This window comes from Calonectris borealis, chromosome 4 (assembly GCF_964195595.1).
Source record: "Calonectris borealis chromosome 4, bCalBor7.hap1.2, whole genome shotgun sequence".
NCBI lineage: Eukaryota > Metazoa > Chordata > Aves > Procellariiformes > Procellariidae > Calonectris > Calonectris borealis.
Genome location: NC_134315.1, coordinates 9,877,179 through 9,892,286, shown reverse-complemented (window position 1 = coordinate 9,892,286; position 15,108 = coordinate 9,877,179). Strand labels below are relative to the sequence as shown.

The 15,108-nt window shown below is 36.8% G+C and overlaps 1 protein-coding gene across 1 annotated transcript in view; it reads left to right on the top strand.

The window, feature by feature from the left end:
- POLN (DNA polymerase nu) overlaps nucleotides 1–15,108 on the top strand; it is a 106,300-nt gene that overhangs the window by 37,983 nt on the left and 53,209 nt on the right. The window contains exons 16-18 of the mRNA XM_075148570.1: nucleotides 7,481–7,538; nucleotides 9,076–9,153; nucleotides 9,581–9,695. Of these exons, the coding sequence (XP_075004671.1) occupies nucleotides 7,481–7,538; nucleotides 9,076–9,153; nucleotides 9,581–9,695 (251 nt within the window). The remainder of the gene's footprint in view (nucleotides 1–7,480; nucleotides 7,539–9,075; nucleotides 9,154–9,580; nucleotides 9,696–15,108) is intronic.

The following is a 15,108-nucleotide window of genomic DNA, read 5'->3' as shown; positions in this document are numbered from 1 at the left end:
AAAGCTCAAAGGAATTGTCATCTACCTATCCATTATCATTGTAATGAAGTCTGGTCTTACAGACCAAACTATTACTTCTGCTCCAAAAGTAACACAATGCTAGTCATCAAACAGATGCCATGAATTTAAAAGCTTGCTTTGTGTTTCATTGAACACGAACTCCCCCCTGCACAAAGAGAACAGTTGTGGCCTAATTATTTTCATAAACTTTCTGGAGAAGAAGATACTAAGAGAAACTCCAGAAACTTTTGGATTTATAATGCTTCAGTTTTTGCTGGAGTGCTACGTTTCATGAGATAAACTAGAATTTCGCTGCTCTGAACTTTTTTTCAAACAGAAGACAAAATCTGTGTTTTTCTCAAGTATTAAGAAGTAATTGATTTCCTGAAGCAACAGCTATTGAAGTAATTAAATCTGACAAGATCGCAGTCCCAGTAAATATTCTTGCTTATAAGAATGCAACTAGTTTTTGCTATTTGGTAGCCACAGTAAAACAATATTTCATTCCTCTATTGTCTTTATTCTGCTCTAGTGTTTGGCACTATGCCTCACTGTAACAGCAGGTGGATTAGTTGCCACATCAAAGGATATATACATTATAACTTTACCTGTTCTAACTGCTTCCTTATATCTGTTCTGTCTAACTCCTTGGCTGTTTTTGATCTTCTCTCATGACACACCCATACTGTATACATTTATGAATGGATACTCTTATCTCAGTAGTAAGTTTTGTCTCTGTTCTTATTTTTAAATAAGTCCTTAGATCAGTGCAGGAATTAATCAGAATCAAATGTCCATAGAATAGTCGGCAACTACCTCCATGCATTTCCATTTATTTCAGTAACTTACAGTTGTTCTTTTTCTGTTCCCCTCCCTGCAGTTTGTAGGTCTTCAGACAGACATATTCCATAGATACTTAGAAATGCAGATCTGAGCAGTTATTAGATTAACGAGCCATTTTCTAGTAAAAAAGAATATACATATGGCTATAGATGCCTGTGTATACATATATAGACATCTATTTCTAGGGAGTTACCAGGGTTGACTGAGCTTATTTGCTCAAAAAATAGCAATTTATGTTGCTTAAAATGTATATGGAGTGGAAGAGAGAGGTATGGGTTAGCTGAATCAATATAAATAACTGAGAGGGGAATTTAACATAGGAAATATGATCAACAACCCTGCTTGACATAGAGTAAGAAATAATTAAAATGCACTGCCAGCCTCTGTGATTAAGTGAAGTCTCACTATACTGACTTCAAAGTAATTTATCCAATATATATCTGTATACTGTAATCCTTTGAAAGAGCCAAAATAATGTACTGGTTTTTAGCCTAGGAAGGAATCAAAAATCAATTGCAAATGTAGATGTAGAATTTCGGATACCAAAAATGGAAAGCTCAACAGAAAGTGCAACTGATTGGGAATTGTATATTTGCTGGATTTTGATTAGGTTTTGTTTTCATTGATAATTCTACTCTTCTTTGATACAATGACTTTCCTTATGGATTAGAGCATCCTTTTTGCAAGGCTTGAACGCTTTGTGAGAAAGCTTGTTTGTGAGGCTCTAACAGAAGACATCAAGAGTCCATCAATTCTGAGTCTCCTTGCCGAAGTGAAGTCTGTCATTGTTTCTGAATGGCTCTGTATACAGAAGCTAACAGCGTAGGTAAGAATCTACACTGTCTTCACCTGAAACAACAGACAAACAACTTCTAATAGAGGTATTTTTAGAACCAAGAAAACAGATTTCTAACCTGTGTTAAAACACCAGAGTAAGGAATGCATCAGGATCATCAGTCAGGACAGATTATAGTGGCACAAAAATCAGATTATGGAGGTAGGAGGACAGAAATCAGCGGTCTGTTTTTCAACATGTACAATTTTAATCTAGTGTTCCTAGGGAGATTTTTTTTTTCTGCCATGCCTATGCTCCCTGCTTTTCCAGCATGATGTTTTCTGAAGGGGTTTAACTAAAAAACAGTGATCCAACAACCGTCTAGATGCTGGGGAAAATGTGTCAGGTAACCAAAATTGTGAAAGAGGTGATGAATTGATGGAGTGCTAGTCCCTGTGTGGCAGGGCCACTGCCAAAGAAAGGTGTCAGCTTTGGACACCTAGGAAAAAGACAGCCAGTCTGCATTCATCATACCTAAAGTGACTTTAGTGCAGATCAAATTCAGTGCTTATTTCTTTTAAGTTTGATAACTATATTACAAAATTTAATCTTTAATGATTTAATGCTTGTAGTGGCGGCGGGGAAAGGGTTTCACTGACAACAAAAAAATGAAAAAGAAAAGGGTACAGTTGTAAGGGTGTGGGTTCTTTCAGCTTTCTACCAGTCATGACTTGAGATTCAACAAGGCTAAGTGTCAGGTCCTGCACTTGGGTCGTGACAACCCCAGGCAACGCTACAGGCTTGGGGAAGAGTGGCTGGAAAGCTGCCCAGAGGAAAAGGACCTGGGGGTGCTGGTTGACAGCCGCCTGAACATGAGCCGGCAGTGTGCCCAGGTGGCCAAGAAGGCCAATGGCATCCTGGCCTGTATCAGAACTAGTGTGGCCAGCAGGAGCAGGGAGGTGATCGTGCCCCTGTACTCGGCACTGGTGAGGCCGCACCTCGAATAGTGTGTTCAGTTTTGGGCCCCTCACTGCAAGAAGGACATGGAGGTGCTGGAGCGTGTCCAGAGAAGGGCAACGAAGCTGGTGAAGGGCCTGGAGCCCAAATCTTATGAGGAGCGGCTGAGGGAACTGGGACTGTTTAGTCTGGAGAAGAGGAGGCTGAGGGGAGACCTCATCGTGCTCTACAACTACCTGAAAGGAGGTTGTAACGAGGTGGGTGTTGGTCTTTTCTCCCAAGTAACCAGTGATAGGACGAGAGGAAATGGCCTCAAGTTGCTCCAAGGGAGGTTTAGATTGGACATTAGGAAAAATTTCTTCACTGAAAAGGTTATCAAGCCTTGGAACGGGCTGCCCAGGGAAGTGGTTGAGTCACCATCCCTGGAGGTATTTAAAAGATGTGTAGATGTGGCACTTAGGGACATGGTCTAGTGGTGGACTTGGCAGTGCTATGTTAACGGTTGCACTTGATGATCTTAAAGGTCTTTTCCAACAGAAATAATTCTATGATTCTATGAAAACCATAAAAAATGGAAATTTCGGTTTATACAATCAAGTATTTCTTATTGTGTTGCAGGTTTACAAAATTATTTATGAAACTTGGATGTACATTTCTGCGTGCATTTTCCAGAATCAAGACAATAAAATTTTCTTTCTCAGAGCTTGCATTTTAAGACATGATGCACCAACTGACTACAGTTTCTGCAAAATATTTGTTTCTGTCTTTAATCTTTGAATTTTAATGTTATGCTACAAGTGTACTTATATATATAATCTTTTTTAAAAAAATTGCTTGGGAATGAAACCAGAGTCTTTCTATGGCTTTCCACTGCCTCACACCATTGAAGGCTTCAATTCTATCTCAGTCAGAAATCATGTGAAGTAGAGAGAAGGCAATGGGTTGGCACTGGGATACATAGATTAATCAATTACAGTAATGTTATAAAAACAGAATAATAGAATCACAAGATAGTTGAGTTTGTACAGGAGATTGTCTAGTCCAACCCCCCCTGCTCAAAGTACGGTGCACTAGAGCAGGTTTCTTGGGACCATGTCTAGTCAGGGTTTGAATATCTCCAAGGATGGTGGCTTCACAACCTCTCTGTGCAACCTGTTCCAGTGTTTGACCACTGTCACAGTAGAAATGTTTTTTCTTATGTTTAAATGGAATTTCCTGTAGTTGTTTGTGACCACTGTCTTTTGTCCTGTCATTGGGCACCAGTGAGAAGAATCTGGTTCCATCTTCTTTACACCCCCCCATCAGGCATTCTGAGCAGAGGGGAAGGATCACCTCTCTTGACCTGCTGGTGACGCTTTTCCTGTTGCAGCCCCAGATGCTGTTGGCCTTCCTAGGTACAAAGGCTTATTGCTGGTTCATGTTCATCTTGTTTTTCACCGGGATCCACAGGTGCTTTTCTGCAAAGCTGCTTTCCACGCTGTGAACTCTATGAGATCCTGATAGCCCGTTTTTCCAGACTCTTTCAGGTCCCTCTGAATTCCAGAGCAGTCGTCTGGTTATCAACCACTCCTCCCAGTTTTGGATTGGCTGCCATCTTGCTGAGGTTGCACTCAGTCCTGTTATCCAGGTCATTAATGGAGGTGTTGAGCAGTATTGGCCACTGTGGTACTCCACTAGTGCCTGACCTCCAGCTGGTCTTTGTGCCACTCATCAAAACCCTTTGAACCTGGCAGTTCAGCCAGTTTTCAGTCCACCTCACTGTCCACTTATCTAGCTTGTACTTCATTAGTTTGTCTATGAGGCTTTTATGAGAGATTGTTTTGAAAGCCTTGCTAAAGTCAAGGTAAACAACATCTGCTCTCTCGTCATCCACCGAGCTAGTCAGTTCATCGCAGGCGGCTATTGTTGGTGAAGCACGATTTCCCCTTTGTATCATGCTGACTACCCCAGATCATCTTCTTGACCTTAATATGTTTGCAAATGTTTTCCAGGATTATTTACTCCATCACCTTCCCAGGAATTGAGGAGAGGCTGATTTGGCCTGTAGTTTTCTGCATCTTCCTCCTTTCCCTCCTGGAGGAAAGGAGTGATACTTGCTTTCTTCCAGCACTCAGGAACCTCCCCGGATCATCACAACCTGTCAAACATAATTGAAACTGGGACCTTGGCTTCATCTATCCTTCTATCCATTGGAATCTCTGGAAATGAATTTTGGATTATGGTGGTGGTTTTTTACATGTTTTTTTTTTTTTTTTAACCAGTGCTAGGGTTTTCTTGTTAATCATCCACTACAATAGCTTAATTTTTTTTTTCCCTTTACTCAGAAACAATGAAGAGAAGTATTAATAGTTAACTTTCACAACCAGCTTTTCCATCACACTATTTCAAGTATATTCCTTTTTGTCCGTTGGGGCATAATTGTTCAGAGAGCGCCATTTTGTTTCTCTGTAACTTCTAACAAGATGTGGATGCCCTTTTCTAATAATGAGGGATAACAGTCACATCTCAGATTGGATCTGTAAAGGTTTTGCAGAAATAGATTTGAAATAAATACATAAAAGCAAAAATACAGGCTGTATTATGTAGTCCAAGGTGGTAATAGTAATTTACCAAAGCCACATCAATCTTCCACTTTTGATACAATAAAACTGTCACCTAATTTTCAACTCAAGCAGAGGAGGAAAGCTTTCCATTTGGAAGACTCTTCTGAGATTGTCTCCTTATTTCTCCATCCTTTTCAATATCTGAAGTAAATTTATGTCATCAAATTTGATAATCTGAATCTTATAAAACATCATCTCCAGGGGAATCTTAGGTCAACTTGTGGTATGTGTCATATACAGATTGATTGAACTACCCACTGGTGATTCCTGTCTTTGTCTACTGACTATAGAGAGATTCTAGAGAGCTAGTTTAGACCAACGACTAGCCTAAAGACATCTAAAATTAGATGAGAGGAATCTATTAAGCTATTCCAATAGCTTAAAGATGAGCATTACCACTTTCATGTTTCTTGGGTTACTTCTTTTCTGAAGATTTATTCAAATTATGAGTTGTTAACTAATTTACAAGTGAAAGTATATTTTGCACTTGCAATTACTTACTAGTGTTTTTCAGAATTATTAGTAACACTTCTAAAATTGAGTTAAAAGCGGACTTTCTGCATATGCTGTCAGTGAAAACAAAATGGCAAGATAGTGATTTATTTTTACCATTATAGATAGATTGTGAAATAAATTTTTATTTATTTCACTCTGTTCAGGATTTTGAAGCTAATGAGTTAAAGAACAATAATCAGAGAGAGTATCTATAAACAACTCTTTAACCTGTGCTGGAGGTTATCTTATTAAATACATGTCAATACCAATATAGAGTCCAATGAAAAGTCCATATAATGATCTCTACCATTAAAATGATTCAAGTCAGAATTAAAATGTTGTGATTCTGGTTTTTAAATGTGTAAAATTAAGGTCCCACATTTATGTCCACGTACATAATAAAGGACTTAATTTTCTAAACTTCCAAGGATCTACTAGCTTCCATGGCCACTTAAACTGCATATTATTCATATGAACAAGCACTGATCCTCCCCAACTTGTTATTGATAGAAATCAGTAGTTATCAATGGAAATGTTAGTTTTGTGCACAGATTAAATAACCATTTATTTTAAAATATGGTTAATAGCATTAAAATAAGCATTGCCACAATTGTATTTTTAAATGTTTCTAGAAACCGAAGAATAAAATATTAAAGATGGTATGTGTTTCTTCTGGGTCAAACTTCGTGTTGATGGATTGAGAGCAGTGTTCCTAGTTTACCCATGCTGTGAAAATATTATGTATATTATGGAGTAGTTTCCTGTCTCTCTCTGTGTATGGTGCTGTGGCAGGTGTTCAACTTTAATACATTTAATTGTAGATCTTTAGGGCTGATACTAAGACTAGAAATGATACTGTTCTGTTTCGGGGGTTTTGTTCTTTTACTTCTGCTTTAAATTTCAGTAGCTTTTGCAGTCTGATTATATCCTTCTTAAGTTTAAAATAACAATTTTGAGTTCAAAATTACATAGAAAATTATCATTCTGATTTGGAAATTATATAGCACTATTCCCATCTCCTGAATTCACAGTATTACATAATATTAGTATGTTCATCTAATTCCTGAACCACTTGCAAATTAATTGTGTGGAATTATGAAAATTGAGCTTGATACACATTATCTCTTGTCATGTGTTACCTTTCTAGATGAAGAGACATAATGACATAAAATAACAGAAGGAAGCTATCATGTCATCTTGCATGCTTTACTGGAGGTGTATGAGCTCAGATCTTTAAAGAAAAATCTTCTGATATTCCTAGTCCTGCATTTTTGTTGATAAACTTAGTTGTCACTTTTAACCTTGACTGATGTGCTGTAGTTAATAAAGAGCTCTCCTTCTTTATTTCATCATGCGTTTCAAAAAAGTGGGAATAGATATTAGAAAAATTTCTAAGGGCTGAAGAAGAATCTGTTCCCTTAGCTTAAGGCAGGGTTCACATATATTCTTTTCTTGAAAGTAATGCACCATATCTAAAAAAATGCATGTTAAAGTAAGAAGAAAATAATTTTTTGGGGGTTGCTAATTATGTTCTATGGTGTATCCAGAGATTAGGATTTGGAAAGGCTACTGGTGAGAAATCATTCTTACAAGCTTCCAATTTTCAAGGAAGAGCAAATATTCAAAAGTATCTATAGTTACAGAAGTGTGAAGATTCCTTTGAAAGGCAAAGTAGTTAATCTTATTTATTATATGGGAAAAACTCGTTGGCATTAGTATCACTAATGTTCTTGTGCTGCTTATAAATTGTTCATAAACATGTTTTCATAAACTTTAACTTACTAAGCGTTTTTATTCTTATTTGTAGAACATTCAAGGTATCTCTAAACATCCAGTTAGAATTACAAAGAAACAGTACATAAAAGGTAAACTATGTTTTTATTAACCTGAAAAAGCAATTTTATCTAATTATTTTACTGAGTTACATTATATTTTAAAGCACACCAATAGCTCCAGCATTAAAGAATAGAATAGATTATTGATCTTAGTTCTATGTTATCATTTAAACCAATTACTTTATGCTGGTTGTTCCTGGAAAAAAATTGCTGTTTCAACACTGATCTAAAAGTCACAAACTTTTAGATTTTTTTTATTTCCCTCAACTATCTTGTTTCTTTTTCCAGATGAAATTACGCATCTTAACCCCATTAAATATGGGATGATTTTATGTGCATTCAGCTCATAAGGCTTTTCCTGAGGAGATGTCAAAGCTGGGTCATTTTAATCAAACTCGCAACTAAACACCTATAGTTAGTCAGATGTGTTGGTTTTGATAACAGAAGGGGATTTAAGGCAGATGATTCAGAGGGAATCGAAATAAAGTCTAGAAAAGCATGACCCAAGTGATAGAGAGAGAAACCCACAATCATAGATACAAATATAAGAGAGAGATTTGCCAACGTAAACTCTCCTTCTTGAATGCCTATAGCCATAGCTGAGAAATGCTGCTCATTTGTCGCACTTGGTTCTCAGATAAGGAAGGGCAGGCTTGCCTTTTCACAGCTATTCGCTCCCAGTGTTTGAAATAATACAGATCATAAAACAGGAGTCTGTTGAAGACAGTGTAAAACTTTGACAGCAGTTTCATTTTATCTACCTAAATCATTTTTTAAAAGTTGTTGTAAAAAAAAGTGTGAGCAGTGGCTGTGTAAATCTGAGTTGCCGTGCATAACCGTGGCACATAGGCCTTTTTGGAAACAGTCCAATCAATTTTGTTAATGATCTTATAATATGTGCTTCTCAAAAATGTATTTCTAAGTTTTTCATTCCTGTATCAAGACACACTTATTTTTTCCACTTCTATGCTGATCAGATTAATTCTGTTGTATTTCAAACCACCATCCCTTTCTACACCAAGACAAGTGGTATTCCCAGGGTGCACTGAGTTTCTAATACCTTGTCAATGTACATTATTGCTTTGTGATATTAAAGGAGATTTCTGTCATTAGAATTTGGATGCCTATATCAGCTGTATGTTCTCAATATTGTATTCCCCTATCACCTGTAACTCAGAATTTGGTTATTAACACATTACTGCAACATGTTCAAAGAGAAGAAAATATATTTTTTAGTTCATCTCTATAGACCCTTCCTGATCTGAATGCCTCCTTTATTAACTGACCTATGGATAATGTTAGTTATTGTAGATATTTGTTAGCTAGTATTTTGGGAAGAGTTTGGTTTTAAAAAAGGAGGAGAAGTAAGCAGTATTGCAAGATGTTGTACGTGGCTGATAAAGTAAAATAATTGTGATGCTGGCAGTCGGTGCCCTGCTAGGTTGCTTACATTGCCATTTGTGTGGTTTTAGTTGTGTGTTTGGTATGTCATTTACAACTTCCTATGGTTTGCCACACAGTATTTTTGGACTGGGGTTTGGGACTTAAATGTCTATCTCCTTTCTAGGAAAAGAAGAGGAAATAGTAACTATTTCCCCAAGAACATTATTTGTTTCAAAAAAAGGATATACATTTTTAGCAGCAGGTAAGATAGTATGTATTATTATTCTCATACATATTAATGTTTGCAGTTCTGTCATCTTTTTCCCCTCTCCTTTGGATGACATTATATTTTACCAGGCTGTCAAATCCCTTAGTATCAATTAATATTGTTATATGATGTATACTCCGTAGTGTGCTTTGGAAGCAGATGATATGTAAGCCTTGTCAGTAGAAACAAAGAGCTAATAAGATGAATTGACACCTGAAGATAATGAAGGAATCAGACACCTTGTGATCTGTAGCTGGAATATAACTTCTTCAGGATGAGCTTTTTACAGGCATCCGTAAAATGAGTGTGAGGAAATGACTGAACAGTCCAGGCTTGCGTTTTAATTTGTGATAGTTTGGTTAAAATGCAGGTATGTTTTTATTTTAGAGCAATAGATTTATTTTAACACTCTGTTTTCTAGATTTTTCCCATATTGAGTTAAGGATCCTTGCTGACTTATCATGTGAACCAGAACTTTTGAAACTATTCCAAGAACCTGAAACCACTGATATCTTTTCCACACTGGCTTCTCAGTGGTAAGAGCAAATGTTGCATTTTTTTTGATAGTAATTAGACAAAATAGTAAGAATAACTTAAACTATTGTATTACTGCATAGTGATAACAAAAGACAGTATTTTGCTACAGTATTGTTAATACTGTTTTAACACCGTGAATTATAATTCCTTTCTGTCTTTCTGAGCCTTTTCTTCTCCACTGTGGTAATTACCATATGTCAAAATGTTGCAATCCAGCTGACCGGTATGAGTCTTGTGATTGAAGCTGCTGCAATAATATATTGTGAACAGTGCATGCTGATAACTTTCTCACTGTATTATTGCTCACCAATTCTTTTCAAAAATCCAGAGCAGCAGTTAAGTAGGTTATCCATCTGAAAAATTGCAGAACAACTTTTCTCAGTAAAGGTACAAGCATTTTTGAAACCTGCTTGGTTATCCAGTAGAAGTATTGGAATCAAATTACATATGTACAAGAAACAGAGAGACTAGAGCTCATGGGATTCCTTTGAACTCATAGGGTTTAGTGCTTCCATCTGCTGATGGATGATGTGATACTTGGAAAAAGTGATTCTTCAGTAATTAAAAAAAATATTTCTTATCTCCGTTCCCAGATTATTATTATTTACTGATCTCTTCAGCATGCAGATCAAAAGATTAACTATCAAAAAAGATGGAATATTAGTTACTTAGCTGTTTGAAGGTATTTCTTATTACTGTTTGTATCATGGCGATGCCTAAAAATCTTACTTGAGACTGGGACTCCCCTTGTACTCAAAAGTGCATGAGCATTCAATAAGTGACAGGATAGATGTCAATAAGCTTACAGTTTGAATAAATAGGTCAGAAAAAGATTGAATAAAATGCTATAACATATAAGCAGATTGAACAGAATGATGTCATGTAAATGTCATGCAATTTTCATATTTTCTCTTTGTTCCTCTCCCTCTCTCTTTTCATCTTTTATCTGCATTTTTTGTTGGAAGATTGTTAGCTGAAAATTAAAGTAAAAATAGATATGATGAATTAATCAGTCCTGATCTAGCTCAATTCCTATTCTACAGTTTCTAAACTTTTGCAGGCATAGCCTTCCCAACCTCAGTATTTCCTAATCACTGCAATGTTTGCTAATACACTCTGAAGTAGTACAAAGAAGCAAAATGGAGCTCAAATTATAATTATCCTACTACCAACAACTGAATCAGCACTTGAGGCATGTGCATTCTGGGAGAACACAACTCAAGATCACAAACATCCCAATGAATATAGCGATGGAAAGATCACCTTTCTCTTTAGAGTCACTTAGAAGCTTCTATTGATATTATAATCAATTCTTAGCTCTAACATGGTATCACTAGAACCTCGTGATGGAGTTAAACCCTTATTTTAGTTTGGAGGTATATTGCAAATGTATGCATGAAGATGAGTCAATTTTTGTCTCAACTCTGGGCAAGGCTCCAGAAATACCATTCTATTCAGCAACCTCACAGCTCTTGGCAGCCGTCAACCTCTTATAGTTGCTACACAGTAACTTTAAATTTAATGAAATATTACAGGCAAATATTTTTATCAGACAGAAGTGTCATGGTGTGTCTACAAAATCATTACATAATGATTCTGCTGACTCTTCTTTTAAGCTTCAGGAAAGCTAATGCTTGGAAGTAACTTTCTGTTGAATCTATTATATGACTGTTATTAATTACAGAAACACAAAGGGTGTGCTTAATCTCATCTAACCTTGGACATCTGTTATATACCTGGAGAGATTAATTTTACCTATTGTTGATGTCTCCTATGTAGTAAGATCAATCGCACATTAAAAGTGTTAACTTCTCACCATTGAGAACAAAGTAGGTCTGGGGTGGCCAGCTCACATGTAGGCATCTGTATTTGTTCTGACCAATTCCTCCTATTGGATCAGTTCCTAGTGAACTTACCTTGGGTTTTGGAATTTTTTTCTTAATGTTTTGCTGCCAAAGAGAAGACATAAAATCACAAGCTTCACAGATGCCTTCCCATTCCAGATACTTATTCATCTCTCGTAGTCCACTACTGATAAATAAAATCTTTAGGGCAAATAATTAGCTCATTGATTTTATTGTAGTTGATTCCACCCTGTTAGTATTAAAAAGAGTTATGAGAAGAAAGAGCAACATAAACAACAAACCTTTTATCTCCTCTTTGTCTCCTGATTTTTCTCTGGGTCTTAATCCTTTAAAATCTGTGCAAGTGATATACAAGTGGCATACCAAATGTTTTACTCTGTTTGAAGGAATTGCACATTGTTGCTATTTTTAAGTCTTTTCTAATACATTTTGGACAATTGGAAAACCTTGGCAAAAAAGATTTTATCTCTAAGAGATCTATAAAGAATGAATTAGTTTTCTGAAGCTCCTCTTCAAAAGAAAAAAATTAAGTTAATGTCAGTGTCTGATAGCATTCCAGCTTTTGAATGCATGTCAGTTGGTATCTTTTAGCAGGTTTTCTGCATCTAAAAATCCTTAGACTAATGAATATTAAATCATAAATAATAAAGTATATACTATTGGACAAAAATCTGAGCCACACCCTCGAATCCAGCCAAGTTTTATACCAGTTTATTCACTTCCCCTCCCCTCCCCCCCCCCCCCCCCAGGTTTCATGGCTTCTCCACTGAAATGTACCTCTATTCTGTAGCTGTCCTTCAGGCTAAAGCCTTCTATCTGAAATCCAACCTTTTGAAAAACCTTTATAGGCTTTTTATAGCATTTGGCAACAAATACACATGATGGGCAGCTTCTGCGAAGAGGTTAGCTGTGCGAGTTTCTGATTGAATTAAGATCTCTTATGTATAAAAGCTTTGCTTTCATTATTTGGTTAGGCATGCTCTACCATGACTCAGTCTAACTCTGGGACCTTAAAGATGCGTCTCTCTTGGAAACCTGTTGGATCCATGTTTCTATTAAACATCATTCGTATGGAATCTTTACAGTGGTCAACAGTGCAGTGTAGAGATGCATAAGTATGTGTCAACCCAAACTATGTCTATACATTACAGCAAAAGGCTGAATCGAGGTACTAACTTTCATGCTAAAATTCAGTGTCATGTGCAACAGCATACCCAACCCAATAAACCTAGCTGAGAGGCAACCCTCTCTGCAAGACTGGGCTGTAATGTTGTGCTCTTATGGCTAGCTTACAGAAATAGCTCATTTCAAAAGTAACACAGCCTCCACCAGTCTGGGCTTCCCTGCACTATGCTCAACTGTTTGCTGTAGATACTGCTTGCTGTAGATAGTTTTTTAAGTATTGTGTGTTCTGTTTGACAGACTGTCTTGAAATTGCTATTCAGGTAAAACTCTCAGAAGCTGGTGTTAACTAGGCACTTAACGCGAGTTTCTGGGTGATGTCATGCTTGGTCTCGTGTCTTATCTTTAAAATGCTTTTTTCACACGGGAATGAAGTTCATGGAATTTTATTCCATGGAATTCATGGAATAAAATAAAAATGGTGTCTGTTGGCCACTTTGCAATAGATTTGCTTTTATTGGCTGTTTTTGTCAGTGAAAAGTCCAAGCTCATCTCTGCCTTGTACATCCAATATATTTTGTGGTCGTCTAACATAGTTACCCCATCTAAAATTAAGATGATGTAGATGTTCACGTTCACTTGTATATGCTTAGTACTATTCCTACTCTTATCCTATCCTGTCTATAATGATGATCATATGCTATTACCAATATTATCTTACAGCGAGTACTGTGTTATGGTCTATGAAGAGTAAGCTTTAAATGACAGGTCAACACCTGCTATTACAAAAATACCAAGAGTGCATTATGCTAATGATCTACTTGCTACTGAATACATAGTAAAGTTTCAAGGCTTGCCTAAACTTTTGAAAATTCATGGTATAACGGATTCCAGCTACCTGCAAGATCACCTTGTGTTATATTGTCTTGATGTCCTATGACAGTTATAGTTTTTTGAAAGCCAAATCATCATCCCAGTGCTGAAGATGATGAGAACTGTCTTGGCAGCTGTCTGACCAGCCAAGACACCTAACTGCCATGAGACATCCAAGTGACAACAAATCTCAGAATGAAATTGCTCTCACTTCTTTAATCTAGCTTTTACACAATAAATGAAAAATAAGTAATTGTATTTAAAATGCTGTTGATGGGCATATCTTAAAATCACTTTCAAAGATAGAGGCTGAAAAATAAGTTTACAGTCTTTTAGGTAGTCTGCAATTTCTTTCTTAATTAGAGGTGCAGTGACCAACAATCTCTTTCAAACTGTTCATTTGTCACCCTTCCCAGTAGGCTGTTGTTCCTCTGTCGTAGTATATACTCATATTGACCATATTGGGTCAAAATCCAGGAAAACTATCTTGATTTAGCTAAGCACTTAAGCACACCATAAATATGTGATTTCATCCTATCTGACTGATGCCTACTTTCCTGCCTGAGTGCTTTTTTGAATTGGGACAGTACTGCTTCAGGGTTCCTGTGACTCAAGCATTACGCTATACTTAAAATATTTGGATAAGTCCTTTCCCCTGCTTCTTTAGAATCTGCCTTAGAGAACTGGAGATCTCTAGCAGTGATGAGTTCAGCTGCATTCAGCAGAGCATAGTGATACCCTCCATCAAGGGTCCTGAGGGCAGCCTAGCCATACAAATGCAACTATATTATTTATGGCTCTGGAACTAGCTTAGTCATTTTACTCTTGAAGAAGTTGTCACTGTGTTCCAATGTTTAATACAAAACATCTCTGATACCTGCAAATTATATTTACCTCCTATATTTTAGGTTCCTGAACCTGAAATAGAATACAGAACCCAACGTTGGGTTGCCAAGCTCTGTGTACAGTGCCAAAGTATGCATCTCAAAGGCTATATGCTGACCGCAGAGCCATCTATGCAAAGTTAATGAGAAATTCTAATCACAGAAGTTTGCATTTGAACGCCTCTTAGGAAGCTGGAACAGAATGACAAGGGCAGCCAGTGGTCCGAAGTCCGTACCTGAAGATACCTGCTAGATAGGTAGTGTTCTTTGAAAAAAGTGAGCAGGATTCACTCTTTTCAAGTGGCTGTGGTGCCCAGCTTTCATATAAGAGCTAGGTGCTTGGAGACCTCAGTTCAACTTTTTAAATCTTAAGAGTATTCAACTCTACATCTCTCTCCTCCCGGAAAATACAAAGCAAGGTTAGACTTTGTATGTTGCAGCTGAGATTCTGTTCAGCAAATATTGTAAAGTTGAAATAATCGGATTTGTTTAGTTGAGAGAAGATGTGATTTAGGACAAACATGATAAAAGTCTTCAAATATATAAAAGATTATTGCAGAGAGTTGGGTAGAGAGTGAACTAAGGATAATGAATGGGCTTACACTATTGTAAGAGATGTTTTAGTTAAAGAAATCTTTTGAATACTAAAGGCAGATAAATATGGACAT